We start from the raw sequence: 21,452 nt of genomic DNA on the forward strand, positions 1-21,452 counted from the left end.
TAAATAAACCACTGCTGTTATTCCTAACACTAAGACCAAAGATTCCTGGTATATTCCATCCCCCACTTCTACAACCACATTTAGTTTATTTTTTTCTTTATTTATAAACCATCAGTGACGATTGAAACAGAGAACTCTAAAATTTGTTTAGTTATAGGAATTTGTTGCATTGTCTGTTCAACAGTACTCTTTCCAGGATGAATACATGAAACAAAAATGCAGAGTTTGAACTGGCTGAAATGATAACATTTGTGTTTGTTTCATGTATCAACTGGAATTACAAAATAGGAGCCATGGGATGAATAATAAATGCAGCCTTCTGAATTGACTTGTGTTTGACACAGTTTTTTCACTAAGCCATCCATATGGACAGTAATAAGTTGCATGTTTATTTAAAATCTTTTTTGCATGTTTCAGGACGAGGTACTTTGCAGGTACTATGCTTCTGATTATTGATCAGATCTTTACCTTTTCTGATCTAATACAAAGAATTACTAGCTTCTATACTTTTATTCTTAAAGTTCCTAAAAATGTAATAAAGAATGTATGTTGTGTGCTTGTTCGATATCATCGAAATCCTTCCTCTCTCAGGCACTGTTTATTTATCTGCCACTCTATCCATATTTATTTTCTTTCTTTCTTTCTTTCTTTCGTTCGTTCGTTCGTTCGTTCGTTCCATACTTTTTGTAGTGTTTTTTAATTGTAGCTTGGTATTTGTCCTTTGGGTGAAGTAAGAAACATGCTCTAATACTGCATGATTTAAGTATTTTATTTTAAGCAGCACACTGATTCCTGGAGGATATTGTACATGGTTTCATCTATACAGAATTTTGATATGACACAACTTCGTTTGAGACTTGTAAAGCTAGTAAAGGGCGTTGTGTGTACTAATGTTTGATGGTAAAATGAAGTATTTCGTGTAGAAGTAATTAATTACATTCATTAACCATGCCCTTGGAAACTAATCCATCCTTACTGCTGGTAAAGACAGCAAGATGCACTTGAAGTGTTAAAATTAAACCTGAAATTTGTTCTTCATAGCTTTTGTTATGTAATAATTTTAACATAAATATTTCATGCTGCTTTTTATATCCATACTATGAGCTCCATTATCCTGCATGCTGCACAAATTACAACCATGTTAAAATTATTGGATAGTACCGGTAAAAGTTAGAAACTTTGGGTTTCACGTTTATTTAGAGCAGTGTTTTTCAACCTTTTCTGCAAGTGTACCCCTCAGGCTTCCAACATTTGTGAACTAATGTTGTAATATAATTATAATAACAAGTTAATTTTAAGATGTGATGACCATTCTTAAAGTTACTATCACACAATCATTAACATAATGATGTGTTTTTAGTCAAGCAGGTATCAACACTATTAATACCACCATTAAGAAAATGTAAGAGTGGTTAGGAAAAAAGTCATCTTAATGAGAAATGAGTCTGTTTTCATGATATCTAATAATTTACAATAGTTAAAATGTACTACTCTAGTACTTTATTATATACTGGCAATACAAAGTAATTTTGAAATGAGTTTTCGGCATTGTTTAATATTATATTATTAGCAATATAATTACGCAAAAAAGTGCTTTACATGTACCCCCAGAGGTACGCTCCCCCTCCTCACCCAGTTGAAGAACACTGATTTAGAGTATGTACAGTTCATCCCAGAATAATTGGCTCATACAAGTATCGCCTACATTCTGACAATGTGTTCATAACTAATGTTGTAGTTCATTAATTGTAAATGACATTTTACTGGATTTGATGTACGTATCTTATACCAAACTTACTACTTACCATGAATACGGTACCCTTCATCATTCTTCAAAATCTAGTTCAAAGTTTCATTAGCAGTGTAATATGTCAGCCTCTTACATGAAGTTAAATTTTAAATTGGGGGTAAATTTTTTTTATTAATACTACTGTTCTTTCTTAATACAGATGATGAACATTGTATTGTAAAATAGAAAGGAAACTGTTCTATAGCTGTGAGAATTAAGAATGTTGAATGTTCATCGCTTATATATGTAGAGAATAATGTCCCATTTTTATTACTTTTATAAATTATTTTCTTGTATTTTATTATGGCATGTTCTCATCTATTTTGTTATGTAGTGTATAACATTAAAAATTTAAATTGAATTGTATTATTTTCTAGTTAAAACAAAAGATGACAAAATTGAATATCTAGTGCATTTGTATTCTGAACAATTACATTTCACATAGCTTCTTAGTTGCTTGATTCGTTGATCATGGAGTTGTTTATTTTTAGTCTTTGTGATTATGCATTATTTTGTGGTACTTATAAACCCTCTGCTGGAATTATTTGAACAGTCAAAGTATAATTGTAGTTTCTTCCAAATCAGATTTTACATTCAGTATAGTGGTAGTTGTCAGTCAGCATGGAAATGCTATAACAAATTATTTTTACTAATTTTGCAACTTAAACTGTATAGAAAATTAGGACCAGCATGTGTACAGATATTTACAGCCATTCCATTACTGTGTAATGCCCTTTGCTAATTAAAATGATTTTATTTTGGATATTGTATTTTCTATAAGAATAATGCAATAATGTTTTCTTAATTATTCCTTGACAAATAATTTTTCCTGTTATTAATTGAAAATTTGTTATACAAGTATATGGTAAGAGAAATAATATACATACAGATGCAGTGAGACATTTCAGTGTTATTCTTTCTTTTGGGTATGCTTTAAAATTGCTCCGTTTTAAAGTTGCACATGAGAAAAGTATTTTTAAAAAAGCATAACCATTTTTCATAATATTTGTGTAAATTGTAAATCGTGTTGTGATCTCTCTCTGCCCAATTTGCTGCTTTATTCTCATGAAATGTTGCCAATGGCTCTAATTGTGGGATTAGGAAGGCTCTTGGATCATTGTCTCAACCTCTTACCATCTTTTCAAATTTAATTTAATTTAATTTAATTTCAGTTTCATATTAAGTAGGATAGTAACTTTGATATGTTCAAGCACCTATTACATAGTCATAGGAAATTGTAGAGGTTGAAAGTACAATACCTTAAAATAATTTAGACCACTCGTAACTAACTTGTCTATTGGTCTTAAATTCTGTTTTATCTACTTCAAAGAGGAAAAGTTGAAACAAGTCAACTGGAGAATTGGGTATATATTATATCTTAACAGCAATATAGCAATATTTCTAAGGGTTCCTTGCATTAAAGCTCGTTGTCCAATCATATTGCCCCGAAAACTTGTCGTAAATGACATGAAAGGATTCAAGAGCATTGTCCATTTTCTTTATTTTTAAAATGCCTTGTAATACAGTGGAACTTTGATTCCCTGTTTTTGGAGGGACCACTGGGAGAGAAAAAACCCTGCATAATATGGGAAAACTGCAAAATTTATTTCTTGAGCGTTGTATAATGTAATTAAGGATATTGGGTATACCAGCATTTTCCAAGTCAACAATGTGAAAGTTTATAGATTTTACTGGAGGAAGTAAATAATTTTCTATACGCATTCTTTATTACATTCTAATAAAACCCACCAGGTCCTGCAGTCTTCAGATCATAGACTTTTGAGGATCAGTTTCTTTAATTTGCACATTGAGAGACTGAAAATTGAAATTGCTCGATATTGTTATGTATAAATAACTGTTTTACCGATCTAATGTAATTCAAGTAGTACATACACGTATACTAACACACAATTATATTCAACTATGAATGACCACACTCCATAATTGCTATCTGTTTACAAGCCTGTCACAGCATGACTCCAGCTGGGCAGTCTTTCGTTCCGCTCAGCCGCCTCACTCAACAGTTACAGGTTTGAACACAGGGCTACTGACCACCATAACACACAACGACTGTTCCTTCACTTGACTCCAGAGAAAGTCTGCCACTCACAACATCGTCAGTTCATGTGACTGCTCGATGCAGTGAACTTACTCAACAACAGCTGTTCCACACACAGATTCCAAGTCAGTTTACAATCCGTGGTAGTATACACAGTACTCCAAGGCAGTACACAGGTAGTACTTCGCTCAGTACATGACTATGCTCTGACTCTGGTGGGACATTGATCATAACCAGCACTACTGCTGTCCAGCTCCAATCATTCACTCCACATCGGTATACATACAGTACTCCAGTCAATACTTCAACGCAGCATGCGCACGCACGCACGCACGTACACACACACACACAGTACTCCGTTCAGTACATGACAGTATTCTCACACTGCTGGGACACTGATAAAAGCCAGCACTACTGCCATCCCACTCCCATTACTTACTGCCTCTTTGCGGCTTGCCTCCTTTTTATATCCTGATGATGAAGGACTAGAATCATTGGGGCTTGGCCAGAGTCGGAACATTCTCACTTCGTGTTCTAGAAGGTGCTCAGAGAAACCAGATGAAGAGAACAGTAGGCTGAGAGGCTACGGCATGTCCTTGGACCAGGTGAGAGGTCCTGGACCTAACTTAGTCATCCCTTCCGGGAAGCACCAAAGTGGGGGGGGCTATGAAAGGGTTGGCACGTAACAGTATTAACATACCTATTTCTGTGGGACAGTATAACATAATCTTCATTCCACTAAGTATTGTAATTCCTTGTGACTAAATGATCGCAAACACATTAATAAGGTGCAGTAACAGTCTTCCTGATATTTATAGATCCTATGTAGTAACATTCAGCTGCTAAAGGCAGAGATTTTGAAAGTCACAGAAGTAAAATCCCAGGATTCTGAATTTGTTTTAATTTCAGAAATATTTCACTGTTAAATGTTGTTTAGATTAAAAAGTTTGTTACCTTTTCATGTTTTGAACTTGAATTTTTCATTACAGTTATTCTCTCAGAAAGCTAAGAACCATACCTACACTTCCCTACAATATCTTCCTCCACTAGTAGATGTTTGTTTCCTTACTGTGCTCTAATTTTTTGAACTGTATTGTCTATAGCAATTTTTTGGTTTAGACAAAAACCCTTTATAATATAAATGATGGTAAACTCATCAGAAAGTTAAAGTAGAATGAAATATTTGACCCATAGGCAAAGTAGTTAAATTACAGTGGTGGTCTTAAAATGTTTTTGTGGCATTGTATTTTATGTATGTTCCCTTCCAGAAGATTGAAAACTAAAAATGAATAAGAAAAGAAATCATTCATGGCTCTGACATAACAGATTTTCTTTGTTCTTAATCTGGAAATCAAGAAAAAGAATTAAAGTTGTTTCCTTTTTTTCCTTACACTAGTTATTTAACACTTTCAAACATTCAAGGATAGTGGGCACATTCATACAGAATATAGTTGTAGAAACCTAAAAGAATTCATAGAGAAAAGAAATTCAAGATGTTGAAAATACGGCATCATAGAACCTCATTTGTTTGGCCCTCTTTAATCCGGATCAAATTTAGCAAAAATTAAAAAATTTTATTTTATGCAGAAATTATCATTCATTGTGCAATAAATTATTTAACATAGAATGCATTACAGTACTTAATTTCTGAAACTATAATATAAGAGTAAATACCAGTAACATGTTTAAATTTCATGTTTGATTGGTTAATAAGTAAACCCAATACAGTACTGTATGTGTTATTTTGTATACCATATTATTTGTTTTTTTAATTATGTATTTTATGGTAAACTTAAACTGTTTGAAGTTGCTCAACTATTATTCCTTTAAATAAATGGTAAGTTTCAAAAATATAATTTATGGTGGTATCATTCCCATTATTTTTCTGTAATCCAGATTTTTGTTTGTGTAGATCACATCCGGTTCCATTTAGTCTGAACAATTGAGGTTCTGCTGTAGGTGCCAGCTTCCTTAATAAATTTTCTTCAAATTTTATATTCTTTTGTTTTTGCCCCTTCAGAAATATTACAAGTTATAAAATTATTTTTTCTTTTCTGTATTGTCGACTGTAATGGGCTTATCAACAGCAGAAAAGTCCATCCTCTACAATAAAAGTTCAAACATGTGTAAGTGTTACAAGTACATGTATCATTTTTTTTTTTTTTAGAATATCATCAGCTTGAACTCAGTCATTGATAATATTAAAATGATGTAGCCACAAAGATGCACAAAAAATACTGTCAGTTGTGTACACTGTTTTATTTACAAGTTATTTACATATTTTACACACATGCACTATTGAACCGCCATGTTGACAAACATTTGACTGCTACAGTAGCATGTCAGCAGAATCATAACAAGAGTTCACGACTTCCACACAAGTTGATATAGATGTTGATTCCCATAGGGAATCTGAAATATTTGTCCTGAATGAGTAAATTTATAATACCAATATGAATGGTCCGTTATTGGACATTATAAATTTTCCAGCTAACTCATTCTTGGTTGCCAGCGTTTCGCCCTCGTGTGCTAGGGTGGGCTCATCAGTTGGTACCTAGCACACCTACCAATACGCTGGCTAGTGCATACCGTGGAGGCCACTGCGTAGGCTAACTGGAGCCACCGGCAGTGCCAATGCACTAAGAGACTTTGTCTCATCACTAAAAATTGATGGCTGCTTGGCCATCAGATGATATAGATGTTGATTCCCATAGGGTATCTGAAATATTTGTCCTGAATGAGTAAATTTATAATACCAATATGAATGGAAAATTTATAATGTCCACACAAGTCTCATTAAAAAAACTCAACTCTAACCTCAAGACTGCCTCTTTATATATGTTACCTGGCCAGACTTCTAGAAGAATATGATACAATATGTTTTCTTGTAATTTTGAGAGTCTCTAATAGCCTATTTACAATGTAAAGAATTTTCTACACAAATCTAGTCGCACATTGCGTTGTTCTGGACTTACTACAGTGTGTTGCACAATGTTGTATTGGATTATACGTCATATATACAGGTAATAATACATTATATACTATTAATTATGTGTTCTTACATTAAATAAACTCATATTAATATACATACAGCAGATGTTTCATGACATACCCTCACAAATAAAACGATCATGATTATACCAAATAAAGTCCGGACACAACTACATAAATAATAATATTAATACTAACAGATGTAAACTACTTTATAGCCACACCTCACAAATCATAATAATAATAATAATAATAATAATAATAATAATAATAATAATAATAATAATAATAATAATAGTAATGATAATAGTAATGATAATAGTAATGATAATTTGAGTGATCAGATTGGACAAAAGCAGTAATTGCATCTATCTATAAGCAAGGGAACAGGAAGGATTGCAACAACTATTGAGGTATCTCATTGATTAGTATACCTGGCAAAGTATTCAGTGGCATCTTGGAAAGGAGGGTGTAATCAGTTGTTGAGAGGAAGTTGGATGAAAACCAGTGTGGTTTCAGACCACAGAGAGACTGTCAGGATGAGATTTTCAGTATGCGCCAGGTAATTGAAAAATGCCACGAGAGGAATAGGCATTTGTGTTTGTTTCGTAGATCAAGAGAAAGCATATGACAGGGTACCAAGGGAAAAGATGTTCGCTATACTGGGGGACTATGGAATTAAAGGTAGATTATTTAAATCAATCAAATCATTTTGACAATTAGGCTTCAGTGAGAATTGATGGTAGAATGAGTTCTTGGTTCAGTGTACTTACAGGGGTTAGACAAGGCTGTAATCTTTCACCTTTGCTGTTCGTAGTTTACACGGATCATCTGCTGAAAGGTATAAAATAGCAGGGAGGGATTCAGTTACATGGAAATGTAGTAAGCAGTCCGGCCTATACTGACGACTTGGTCTTAATGGCAAATTGTGCCGAAAGCCTGCAGTCTAATATCTTGAAACTTGAAAATAGGTGCAATGAGTATAGTATGAAAATTAGCCTCTCGAAGACTAAATTGATGTTAGTAGGTAAGAAATTCACAACAGAATTGAATGTCAGATTGGTGATACAAAGCTAGAACAGGTCGATAATTTCAAGTATTTAGGTTGTGTGTTCTCTCAGGATGGTAATATAGTAAGTGAGATTGAATCAAGCTGTCGTAAAGCTAATGCAGTGAGCTCACAGTGGCGATCAACAGTATTCTGTAAGAAGGAAGTCAGCTCCCAGCCGAAACTATCTTTACATCGGTCTGTTTTCAGACCAACTTTGCTTTACGGGTGAAAACTGGGTGGGCTCAGGATATCTTACTCGTAAGTTAGAAGTATCAGACATGAAAGTAGCAAGAATGATTGCTGGTACAAACAGGTGGGAACAATGGCAGGAAGGTACTCAGAATGAGGGGATAAAGGCTAATTTAGGAATGAACTCGATGGATGAAGCTGTACGCATAAACCGGCTTTGATTGTGGGGTCGTGAGGTGAATGGAGGAGGATAGGTTAGCTAGGAGAATAATGGACTCTGTTATGGAGGGTAAGAGAAGTAGAGGTAGACCAAGATGACGATTGTTAGACTCAGTTTCTAACAATTTAGGCTGATTCTCCACGAGCAGGTAAAACGCCGCTGTTCGCCCGCTACAAACCCGCTTGCGGAACAGAACTATGGGGTATTTGTAGAGCTGTCTACACGGGCGGTTTGCACGCCGCGGGTGGACGCGTCCATGAGCGGGCAGGCGGGTCTAACGCCAGCAAAGGCGTCATTCCCGCTAGCGGTAGAACAGCGAATCATACTCCACGAGGCGGCAGTGAGCAGTTCGCCCGCCTCTGTCGCACGATAGGAACTGCCTGAAGTGTAGTATATTCTTTACTAGCTGATGTACCCGTGCTTCGCTACGGAATTCTACATTGTATACAGAATTCTAGGTTGGGTAGTGTACATGTTGTGAGCAAGATTGGATTAAGTTCCATAGCTCCTAACGTTACCCTAGAAACGCGACGGGGAAGTCACCGAACGTCTTTTCTAATATGAAGTATTAGGGAATATCCATTGTAACGATAGGCCGGCTTACCTACCATCAGTCAAAATCAAGTTGGGGAGCATTATAATGGCAGACACTCAATCTCCACCTGCCTTTTTTACATCCTCAGAAAGACTGTATTAGTCATTTTCCCAACTGAAATGAACATAGATCATTACAATGATGTCAGTAGGAATGACACGATTAAAAGCAATCTTTTAATATGAAATACTCGATCAAATGAAAAACCACGCATTTTCTCACTTTTAAGGAACAGTACTACGCTTGCGATCTAACAATCCAAATTTTCATAGCTGGAGTGACCAAGCCGCAGACAATCGTGATCCGTGAACACTCTTCGTCTTTTTTTCGGGGGGGGGGTTGCAGGGTCGAATAGTGGAGAGTCCCAGGGCAAAAACTACTACTCTGTTTCCTAGCAATACACAATGAATCGGAAAATCTCAATTCACTACACTGGCGGGGGAAGAAACTATCTGACTAGGAGGCAAATTCTTCCTCAAAGCCAGAGGAGAAAGCCCCTCTTCATGTCTAATTTGGAATAAAATGAATATAGATTTAATAAAAGTGAAGCGGAAGAAACTTTTCTTAAGAAACGGCTCTTTTTAGGGTTGAATTTTGATTTATTTAGTGAATTGTGGTGCTATAATTTGGAGTAGACCTAAATTATAATTCTAGACCAGGTCACACTACTACTACTACTACTACTACTACTACTACTACTACCACCACCACTAAGTGAGCCTCTGCCTTAAGTGTGCGCACTGCTCATTCAAAACAGCGCGTCAGAGTAGGGATCGAATAGCTGGAATACTATGATGAACCAATGTGTTACGTACTAGCAGTATCAGGAAATGTATGAACCAGAGGAATGGAATGCTAAAGATGAACGTTTTCTAACTCCCCAGCTATTTCCCGTCAATATTCAGTCAGGCTGTTATACTCTGTATGCAGCAGTATTCCCATATATTGGAGTTAAGCGGTAGCATAAGAGACAAAGAACATCACAACAAACAATGGTCAATATAATGTTATTGTTGATGAATGTTATGCGCTTTCGATATAGTAGGCCTTCACATTTATGGTTTTCCGTGGTTTCCCATTTTCACACCAGGCAAATGCTGGGGCTGTACCTTAATTAAGGCCACGGCCGCTTCCTTCTAACTCCTAGGCCTTTCCCATCCCATTGTCGCCGTAAGAGCTATCTGTGTCGGTGCGACGTAAAGCCCCTAGCAAAAAAGGCCTTCACATTTAGTTTTCTTCCGACTATGAAATACCACTCTTATCATAGTCGGTGTGGTGAAACTGAATAAAACATAAAGGTAAGGTTGTGTACTGCTCGAAGGCAGGTCCGAGCCTCCGCAGAGGTGTGCCTGAGCCGGAGTTTACGTGCGGTGGAGTGGCCAGTTCTTTTCCGCTCCTCCATTCCCTTACCCCCACCAACAGCGTGTGGCAACCCATCCCAAGCTTGACCACGCCCAATGTTGCTTAACTTCGGAGATCTCACGAGATCCGGTGTTTCAACACGCCTATGGTCTTTGGCAATAAAACATAAATGATCGGAAATTGCATTATCTCTAACTTTTGTTATGCAGTACTTTTCGATAGGACCAATAACTTATTGTAGGTAGGCCTATTTAAAAATACATTTTTGGTGCCTTTTTCTAAACTACAGTTTCATCCAGGGTGAATAAAATTGTTTATAGCTTAGACTGTAGTTTCTTATTCCCCGACTCTATGTACCGATTTTCATCATATTCTGTTAACCCATTTTCTCCTGGTTCGGCGTTGATATGGACTTAAGCTACAAAAATATAAATTCATGAATGTCTCTGTTGTCATAGCCGGTACGGTAAACATGTAAGAGGCATAAATGATCGGAAATTTAATTCTATATAACTTGATTTATATAATATTTATTGATAAGACCACTAAAAATATAAATATTTGAGAATTAAATTTCAGGACTTCCCCTAAACTACCACTTCACTAGTTTAGTAATACACAACTTAAGTTCAAAAAGCTCATCGAATGAAGCAACTGACATTCTATAATATTGGAAAAACATTTCCGGATAGTTCCTGTGTTCGCACAACTTTCAATGAAATTGTCCAGTGGTGAGCCGATTCGATAACGCAGGGTGAGTCCACCAACGTCTTTTCTTACCAGTTTTACTTTTTAATATTGTTAATAACTGTAGTTTAACAGCTCCTACAACACAACCTATTTGTACGACATCCATAATTACAGTAAGGCGGGTTTATCGCTGGTGGAGAATGGCTGCGCGTGTCGCCGGCGTTTTTGGCGCTGTTTACAGGCGTCAATTCAACCGCTCGTGTAGAATAGGCAAAAAGTTTGAGCGTTCAGGCGGGCGAACAGCGGCGTTTTACCTGCTCGTGGAGAATCAGCCTTAGAGATAAGAGGTATAGAATTAAATGAGGCCACAACACTAGTTGCATATCAAGTATTGTGGTGACGTTTAGTAAATTCACAGAGGCTTGCAGACTGAATGCTGAAAGGCATAACAGTCTATAATGATAATGTATGTATGTATGTATGATAATTTGAGGTTGATTTTTGCATTATTTTCCCATGGGTTAGAGATTATTGTTTCCAAGTTATATTAGTCTATTACACTTGCGTCAAAATCGAGGTACCATTGTAGGCGAAAATGTACATAGTTAAAATATTCTAAAATTACACTTGTGGTGATAACTTAAATGATTTAAGATACATTTGCATTGTGTTAAAATAGCATCTTAAAAATCAGAGATGTTTAATCGTATGAGCAAATGGTGTGGTGTGAATGTGGGTTTTTCAATCGCCAATGTGCCGAAGACAATATGAATAAATTCATGAATTCCTGCATGTACAAGCATGCCAAGCAAGTTATGTGGAACAAACTGGCCATAAATTTCATCCATGATATCAGGAACATGTAAAAGCAAAACAATATAATAGATTTTCATCCTTCAGCAACCATATTTCAGATTTTCAGCATTAATTTTTTTCTAATAGAACTGGACCTATCTATCCTCCATACAACCATTAAAGGTTTTCTTTTGAATGTTTTTGAAACTATTTAGATAAATATAGATCAAAGACCCAACCCTTTTGGAACACTGAATGAGTTGCCTGAAAGTGTCAGTGTGCTTATAGATGAAATTATTATTAAAAGATTTTTTAACAGCATTAATAATAATACACAAAATGTAAGCATTCCCACCAACCAAGTAGATAAATTCCCCTAACCTGCCCTACCCCCTCCTCAACTCAAGCCAGACACATTCCTATCTACCCTACAAACACACTTCTCACTTCCCCTCCATTCCCTCCCTCTCCTTCACACTTGTAGTACACACAATAATACTCAGCCAGTGCCAGACTCACAAAAATTTGATACAGACATTATATAGCAATTTGGGCTTATGCTGTGTCAAGAAAATAAGGTGTTATTCTTTAAGTTTCGCAGAGAACTGTGCTCTGCATCATCAGAAGAAAATCTCGACTGTCCACGAGAAAGACTTTTCAAAAAATGAACTTTGAATTTAGACGTTATAATAGAAGTGGAAATGGCACGTTCATTTGTCACCAGATGGCTCCCCAGATGCAGTACAGCGCTAGCGTTCGAAGCGGAAGCTGGCGGAACCTTCAGAATCAGTCTAAGAGGGTCACATAACATGTGCGCGTAACATATGACATTGACACAAGCCTGGAATGAAACATCTGGCCATGAGGAACATACGAATTTGGAAAATACAGAGACAAAATTACAATAGTGAAGGGACAGGGAAGGGAATTACCTACGTAAATCCTTAATGGCTGGCAACCAGGTATTACTTAATTGATAGCCAGTGTCCCTGTTGGAATTGTTAGGATTTCTACATATTTCCACAGCTTTACAAGTGAAGTATTGATTGAATAGGTGGTTTCAATAAATTAACTGTTTTAACTTTTAATAATTGAATTTCAATACGGTCAATATGAAAATAATCACTTGTAAACTCACAAATTCGTCTCGCCCTCTTGGCGAGTCTCGCGAGAATGCCTTGTTTTTGTGCTGGATGGTGGTGAGAATCTGCATGAAGATAGCGATTTATGTGGGTAGGCTTACGATAGACGGTATGTCCTAAGGAGCCGTCCGGTTTCTTTCTTACTAGAACATCCAATAAAGGAAGGCATCCATCTGATTCCATCTCCATAGTGAATTTAATTGAAGGGTGTTGCTGAATTAGGTTGTTCAGAAATAGATGAAGTTTCTGAGCACCTCCTGTCCAGACCACAAATGTATCAACATACCTCCACCACATCATAGGTTTGACGGGCGCCGAAGCAATAGCCTCCTCCTCAAAATGCTCTATAAAGAAATTAGCCACTACGGGCGAAAGTGGACTTCCCATAGCCACTCCATCCATCTGTTCGTAAAACTTCCCACCCCACAAGAAATAGCTGGAAGTCATGCAGTGGTAAAATAGCTTAGTAATATCCTCAGGGAACAGGTGTTCAGTGAGATATGACCGAGGCAATCGGCACTTTAGTGAACAAGGACTCCACATCGAAACTCACCAAAAGTGTATTAGATTGAAGGGTTGTGGTTGAGAGCTTGTTGACGAAATACCGAGAGTTCCTGACGTATGATTCATTACATCCTACATGCGGCTGAAGCAATTTGCTTAGGTATTTAGCCAGAGCATATGTAGGAGAACCTATTGCACTAACAAAAGGTCTGAGGGGAACATCGTTTTTATGGATCTTAGGCAGTCCATATAATCTAGGTGGCACTGCATCCCCCGGGGACAGATGTTTAACCGCCTCATTTAGAATTGAAGTTTGCCTTAAGAGCTTTACGGTGCCGTTGGACACATGAATGGTGGGGTCACGTGAGCTCAATCTGCAAACAGGCTCTGACTATATAGCCGGGATCTTATTCTTATACTCCTCGGTGACCATAACCACTGTCGCATTGCCCTTATCAGCTGAGAGAATGGTTAGTTCAGAATCACATCCAAGTTCCTTCAGAGCTCTCCTCTTGCCTCTTGTTAAATTGGGCACGGGTAAAACAGCGGACCTTATGAGTCTCACACATTTCTGTCTTAACTCCTCAGCCTCATCCATAGGCAGTTCGTGGATTGCTGCCTCAACGGAAGTTATTAACTCCTCAGTGAGAATTTAAGAACTGCCGTTTGGTTCTCGTCCAAGGATTTCTTAGAAAGATTGACAACAGTTTTACTAGCATCCGGGTTCGTGCGAGAGACCGCCTATTTCTGAGCTAGTCAGAGGAACTTAGATTTCTGTCTGAATGACACCTGGTTGAATTTTCGTTCAGCCTGTATAGCAGCAATGCGATCGAAAGTCAACCACAATTCCTGCGAGAGAATGCTGCTTAACAGCAGGTGTAAACGAAACAACTCTCAGGAGACTGAGTCCAGTTCCTTACGAGTGTAATGCACTTGCCATTTCCACTTCTATTATAACATCTAAATTCAAAGCTCTTTGTTTAAGAAACCTTTCTCGTGGACACTCAAGATTTTCTTCTGATGACACAGAGCACAGTTCTCTGCAAAACATAAAGAATTTCACCTTATTTTCTTGACACGGCATAAGCCCAAAAGCCTATATCATGTCTATAAGTACGGGCCGTAAAAGCATCAATGGCACCTTGGTACAGATCAAGTAGTGTAAGGCTTTCGAGGACATAAGTGAATTTCCTCCTTTTATTTACACTCAAACTTTTTCTTTTCCTTCTTCTTATCAAACCTTCTTTAGGCCTCTTTCTTTACAGGCTTATCACATATCACATTACACAATACCAGTCTGGCCTTAATTTGCAACCACAAGAAAAGCCCTACTTCTCGTGCTATTCAATTACAGCTGATATGGTGTCAGATTTAATTCAGTATTGTGCATAACATTACGTACAATGTAATATGAACTCTAGTTCAACAAATACCTGTACAAGTTTTTGAAACGAAGTGTGCAGTTCTGAATAGGAGAACTTTCTTCACACCATTTGCTCCTATGATTAAACATCTTCAATTTTTAAGATGCTATTTTAACACAATGCAGGTGTATTTTAAACCATTTATCACTATTCTGTAAGTGTAATTTTTGAATATTCTAACTACGTACATTTTTGCCTACAATGGTACCTTGATTTTAATATTATCACTGATTGAGTTCAAGCTGATGATGTTCTAAATAAGAACAAAATGTGTACTTGTAATACTTACAATAAAACATTTTGAACTTGTTTAATGAAGGTGGGACTTTCCTGCTATTAATTAGCCCCTTCAGAAATAATCAAAACATTTTTGTCTAGGTGAATTTACTTATATTGAGCCATTATTACAATAGCATTTAGAAAGCTATTTGCTCTTCATTCATTATTAATGCAGCATATTCTTTTAAAAATGCATATCTATTATGTATAAAACTGTTGCACTTATAATTGGGTATTAACCAAATAATTGCATATTTACACCAGTCCTTTTTAATTTACAGTGCATCTTTGTGCACTTTAATGGAGTATAAGAAACTTTATTCCCAAGAGTATTGGTAAAGTAAGAAATTGGTTGATTATAGAAGCTTCATCTCTATGTATACTGAATGAGTATATACTGTAAAAAATATTTTTTCATATATATCTTGTTGTTAATACTTTTCTTATTTCTTTTCAGGTTGAAACCCCTGTCACTACGTACATAAATTCACAAAATAACTCCACACATTATTCACAAGTAGGTGGCTTATTTAATGAAATACTTAAGGATATTTGTGTCTGTCAGTTTTACAGGCTGCATTTTCATTCAGTTTAACAATTTTGATGCCTAAAATATTTCCTGAGTATTTGATATGCTTGATGCCAATAATATACACTGAATAATGCTTGTTCTTCTATTCAGCATATGTCTGCATATTCATTATTGACTGCTGCACCTGTCAGTTTAATTTTAAAGCCTGCACATTATTCTATGAATAGGACATTCATTCCCATGGTATTCTGTGTCTGTCATTAGAGACAATTATATCAGAGCTGGCAGAGCGATGTGCTTGACATCATCAGGTAATGTTGGCTATGTTGCGATGACAAAACTTGCAGTGTTACCATAGCGACTGTGTTATAACAACAGCTGACTAGTTAGTGCAGAACATCGTATTGTACTTCATGAGTTACAGTGATAAGCTTGGCTTCTTTTAGAGATTTCAACAGTTTGTATGTGGTATGTGGTATAGTATTCCTTACGACTGTAATTAGTATAATCATGCTTATGAATTGCATTCACTTGAAAGGAATCGATCTTAGCCATAGAACACCTAATTTTCTTCCCTCCACGAATTTGAGCAAAAATAAGCCTTCTGGTGTTTCTAGGGACCCACCATCACTAAACTTTTTCTCGTCAGCTGCAGTCTTCACAGAATGACCTAAGGTTTTTGGTGTCCATATAACTTCATCCAAGGGAATTGACAAATACCCATGAATTGTAACAAAGTCTTTCACCTGCTTGTAAAGTTATAGTCTTTTGTAATAACTCCAACACCTACTTATTTAAAGGAACATTTTGTTGTAAAGAACTGTTACCAAAAACACTACAATTAGATAATTTGTAGTAATACTCACAAAGAAACAAAAACTAGCCGATCTGTCAGGTGTAACATATGGATCATAGTATAAGGCAAGCTGGCAGTAAGCACTGACAAGATGTTTGTAAGTTTCATATTCTGATGGTTCAGAAAATACTCTTTAGTTGTTTATCAGTGTGATAGCCAATCTAAATGTTAACTATCACATGCATTGTTTTGACAGCTGGGAAATAAAAGAGGGTGAACTTTGCAGTTTCCTGGTTTCTTACCTCACTTGTGAATCACTCTTACTTTGGTGAGATTCACATATTTTTTATACATGCTCTTTGAGGAAAGGCATTTTAGGTGCCAGGCAGTGCCATATACGAGACAGATACCATGCACAGGTCCTACTCCACAAGTCTCATCACTCACACCTCATTGCATGCCCAGCAAGATCACTTCATAAGATTCCTTGCAACTGTAACAGTTGGTAATTGTTAATTGCTCGACTTCTCCTTGCTTTGTGGAATCCAGAGCCATCCTAACTAAGCTCTTGAACATTGTTCGTTTGCCCACTGACTGCAGTATTTTGTTTTAACTGATTATTGCTTCACTGAGATCTTAGAATTAAATTTCCTTACACCTGTATCTAACTAGCACTGCACATATTGTTTTGAGACTTCACTTTTAGTAATGTATCACTACAAGTTGGCTGTAGAATTTTTGGAGATTTCTGACAAATGTTACCAGTGATTATAAAAGGTATGAGAACGTATGTAGTCAGTGAATATGTCAAGTAACTATGGGAAAATGTAAAATGACCAACATTAGAGTCAGACTTTGTGGTGATGCTAGTTGGTGTGAATTCTTGAACATCCTTCTAAAACTTAGTGAAGGAAAGGTACTCAAGACAAATGCTGAAATTTTCCTTGTGACATCACTTTGCCAAGTCATGCACACCCTAGAACAATGCATTGAAAATGTTCGCAGTGATACCAAAATAATCGCCTCTCAACATAATGCTGGACTGTGCCAACCTCTCATTATTGCACCCAAAAACAACAAAGTTCAAACTATTGAGATTTATATCTTATATATGTTTCCAGGAGGAAAAAAAAGTCTACAATTTCATAAATACCCTTGTTACCAGAGATGAAGCAGTTCAGCATCCAGTTGAATTTTTAAACAGTCATTCAGGCTTTTGTGCACACAACAGGAGACTTAAAATTGGCATTCCAGTCATACTGTTAGAAAATTAAAACCTGACAGAGTTATGTAATGGTGTGCAGTTGAATGTTTAGACCATTGTTAATAATGTTATCTAGGCAGTTATAGTGATGATTTGTGGCATGGTTGAATATATCTGTGCACTAGCAAATGTAACCCGTGCTTCGCTACGGTATTCTACATTGTATACGGATATCGACGTAAATACTGTGCGTGCAGCAAATGAGATTGTTTTAAAATTGCATGTCTCTTAGCCTTATCCGAGAAATAGCATGGGGAGGTCCACATACGTTGTTTCCAATGTAAAGTGAGGGTTGCGGAGTTGTGATGATAACGCCAGGCTCACTTGCCTACTGCCATTCACAATCGAGTTGGCAAGTTTACATTATAATTGCAGGCCCCAATGCCTACTGCGCGGTCACAATCGATTTGGGGAGTTTTAGTTACAATGGCAGACCCATTTCCTACTTTCAGACAGGTTACAGTTGAGGAGTTTTTATTATAATACCAGGCAACTTCCCTACCACCAGTCAAAATTGATTTGTGCAGTTATCATTATAATGACAGTCCCTTTTTACTGCTGCTAGCCAGCTTACTGCCAGTCACACAGAATTAGTGAGTTTCCATGAAAATAGCAGGCCACAATGCCTAATGCTAGTCAAATTTTAGATTGGAACATTTGTTTATAATGGCGGGCACCCTGGCCTAGAGCCAAACACAATAGAGTAGGGGACTTTCGAACAAAACTGCATGATCCCTTGCCTTCTGCAAGACAAATCGAAAAGTGAATTATTCATTAAAATGGTAGGCCCTCCTTACTAATGCCAGTTACACAGGAGTTGGAGAAGGACCCCATTCCTACTGCCAGCAGTCAAAGTCGGTGTAGGGAGTACTGATTACAATAGCAGACACATCCTTTCTCGATCTCTACAAATCGACATCAATGAATATATATACAGATGGACATACGAAAGTATATGAATGTTTACAATATTGCAGACCTTCATTTACAGATTAACTGCTGCTAAACGGTACGTCATATCGACAAAGGATTGTACCGTAAGGCGCAGTATTTAGCGATCTAAATGGCTGGTCCTATGATATTTTCTCGCATCTAATCTATTCATGGGTCAGATTGAATCAAAAACGTTGAATAGGTTGAAATTTGTGTAAGAATATCTTACATTTCCATTACTTTTCGGATAATTATGTGGCATAGCATTTGGCTCACATATGGGTACTGGGTGGGCCAATGTTCGTGTAGAGTTTGATCATACTATCTTTCCTGTAAGTGATTGAAATTATGCACATGAGAAGAAAAGGTTTAGAAATTAATTTCCATTAAGGCAGGTAGATTTCCATAAAGTTTGGTTGTGTGTATTTAGAGGGAGTGCAAAATCACGGTTTCGGTTTCGTATAAACCCCCAATTAGTTCAGGGATTTAGAAACAATATTTGCCCTAAAACCTCCCCAAAGGACAGGTGGATTCTAAATATGAAGTTTGGTGGAAATATATCCAGTAGTTTTCAAGTTAGAGAAAGACAAACAGACCAACAAACAAAGAAACAAACAAACAAACTAACTAACTAACAGACACCAAGGAAACCTACCCCTGGACAGATGGATGCTATATATAAAATTTGGTTCAAATATCTTGTTAGTTTTCAAGTTGTAAGAAGTACGCCTTACACGCACCCGCTGGGATTTGTACCGAAAAACGGTCCGTTAATGATGTATCCCTTACTAAATCCTGTTATCGAAATGATGCACATGAGAAAAAAAGGTTTAGAAATTCATTTTCATTAAGGCAGGTTGATTTCCATTAAGTTCGGTTGTGTATACTTTGAGGGAGTGCAAAATCACGGTTTCGGTTTCGTAAAAATCCCCACTCAGTTCAGGGATTTAGAAACGATATTTGAGCTAAAACCTACCCAAGGAGAGGTGGATTCTAAATATGAAGTTTGGTGGAAACATATCCAGTAGTTTTCAAGTTATAGAAGGACAGACAAACAGACAAACAGACACCAAAGATAAAAATGATGCAGATGGTCATTATTACACCTGAAACGGATAACTGTACGGAAACTTCGCCAAAATCAATGTACAGACACACGGTCGTTACGCTTTTATTTCTTGCGCTAAAACCTACCCAAGGACAGGTGGATTCTAAATATGAAGTTTGGTGGAAATATATCCAGTAGTTTTCAAGTTATAGAAGGACAGACAAACAGACAAACAGACAAACAAACAGACAAACGGACACCAAAGCTAAAAATGATGCAGATGGTCATAATTAAAGGTGAAACGGATAACTGTACGGAAATTTCGCCAAAATAATCAATGTACAGACACACGGTCGTTACGATTTAATTTATATAGATGACGGATAAGCATGAGCACGTTGAAAAGTGCAGACTTCCACTTCGAGATTCATATCTCCTAAACGGTTTATGATATTAAGAAACGGTTTCCGCCATCAGACGCCCCATTTATCGCTCAACATGTTTGTTTCTAAACCATTTCCTCGTATCTCCCATATTAAGGGGGTAAATTGAGATCGAATTTTGAATAGGGTGAAATTTGGGTGCATTTTTAATATTTTACATTACTTTTTGCCTACTTATGTATAAGCTAGAATCATAAAATTTCGTACACATATGTCCCTTAATCGTCCCAATGTGCGCACACAACGTGATGATCCTATCATTCTTATAAGTGTGTCAAACAATGAAATATACTTGTAAAAATCACCAAATTTACGAACAGTCCAGAAATACGGCCAAATTTAACGTATAAGGGAGAGAGATACGACAAAATGTCACAGGACCAAAGTTGTAGATCACTCCGAATTGAAGGGACATTGTGCCATCCGTTTTGTGATACGACTTACCGTTTAGCCAAAAAATAGCTCAAAAGGAATGTCTGCACAGTCATTAAAATTGCCTCCATATTTCGATATCTTTGGGGGGTACAAAGTGAAAAATTTGAACATCTTGGAATTTTCCCGTCGGTTAGGGACCAAAAGCTATAATTTCACCAAATTTCAATTGTCTACTTCGTCTGGCAGGTTGTGCCGCCATTTTGATTTGGGGGGATAGGGGATAAAAATGAGGAAATTCTCGAAAATTTTTAAGCCCACGAAACCTATAGGTTATCGTTTTGGATATACTATACGACTGTGTTCTTATGCTGAGCCCAAAATTTGAGCCCCCCCAGCGTGCCCCCTTCAGGGAATTTTGAGAATTTCCGATTTTTCTAGGGATCCTGGGGTCATCAGTTTCCTCCGTACAAAGTTTCAAATTTCTGAGATTTCTGGAAGTGCCTCATTAATTCACGTCTTTTTTCATTTTTAAATATTTATATATACATCGCTCCAGCCCGACTTGCTTTTATATATATAGATACCACACATTCCTCTAATGTTGATAAAGGTACAGTAATTACTGGGGGGGAAAAAAAAGTTTGTTGATGGAAAAAGTAGCCTGAAAAAATTTTTCTCATCTTTCTGAAAATATTCAGCACCAGCCAAAAGTCAACGGATGCCAATTTATGGAAATGTCCCACATTAGTTCATCCGCATGTTCCATCATTACCCAGAAAATACTTACGTATATTGATACAATTTCCAGTATTATTCACTCCTATAAATTGTCATATGAAGCTGTGGGCAAAGGCTAGTAGGTATCAAATACTTATGGTTATGTATTTCCCATTAAGTAATAATATATAATAATATAATAATAAATTAAGTACATCACCTAATTAGGACCAGACTTCCCTTCACTTCATTTT

General features: G+C 36.7%; 1 protein-coding gene across 2 annotated transcripts in view; it reads left to right on the plus strand.

Moving 5' to 3' along the window:
- LOC136871664 (CREB-regulated transcription coactivator 1) overlaps positions 1-21,452 on the plus strand; it is a 473,088-nt gene that overhangs the window by 410,643 nt on the left and 40,993 nt on the right. For both annotated transcript variants that reach the window (XM_067145158.2, XM_067145157.2), the window contains one exon: positions 15,548-15,607. In XM_067145158.2, the coding sequence (XP_067001259.2) occupies positions 15,548-15,607 (60 nt within the window). The remainder of the gene's footprint in view (positions 1-15,547; positions 15,608-21,452) is intronic.

Source organism: Anabrus simplex, chromosome 4, assembly GCF_040414725.1.
Source record: "Anabrus simplex isolate iqAnaSimp1 chromosome 4, ASM4041472v1, whole genome shotgun sequence".
In the NCBI taxonomy this organism is placed as follows: domain Eukaryota; kingdom Metazoa; phylum Arthropoda; class Insecta; order Orthoptera; family Tettigoniidae; genus Anabrus; species Anabrus simplex.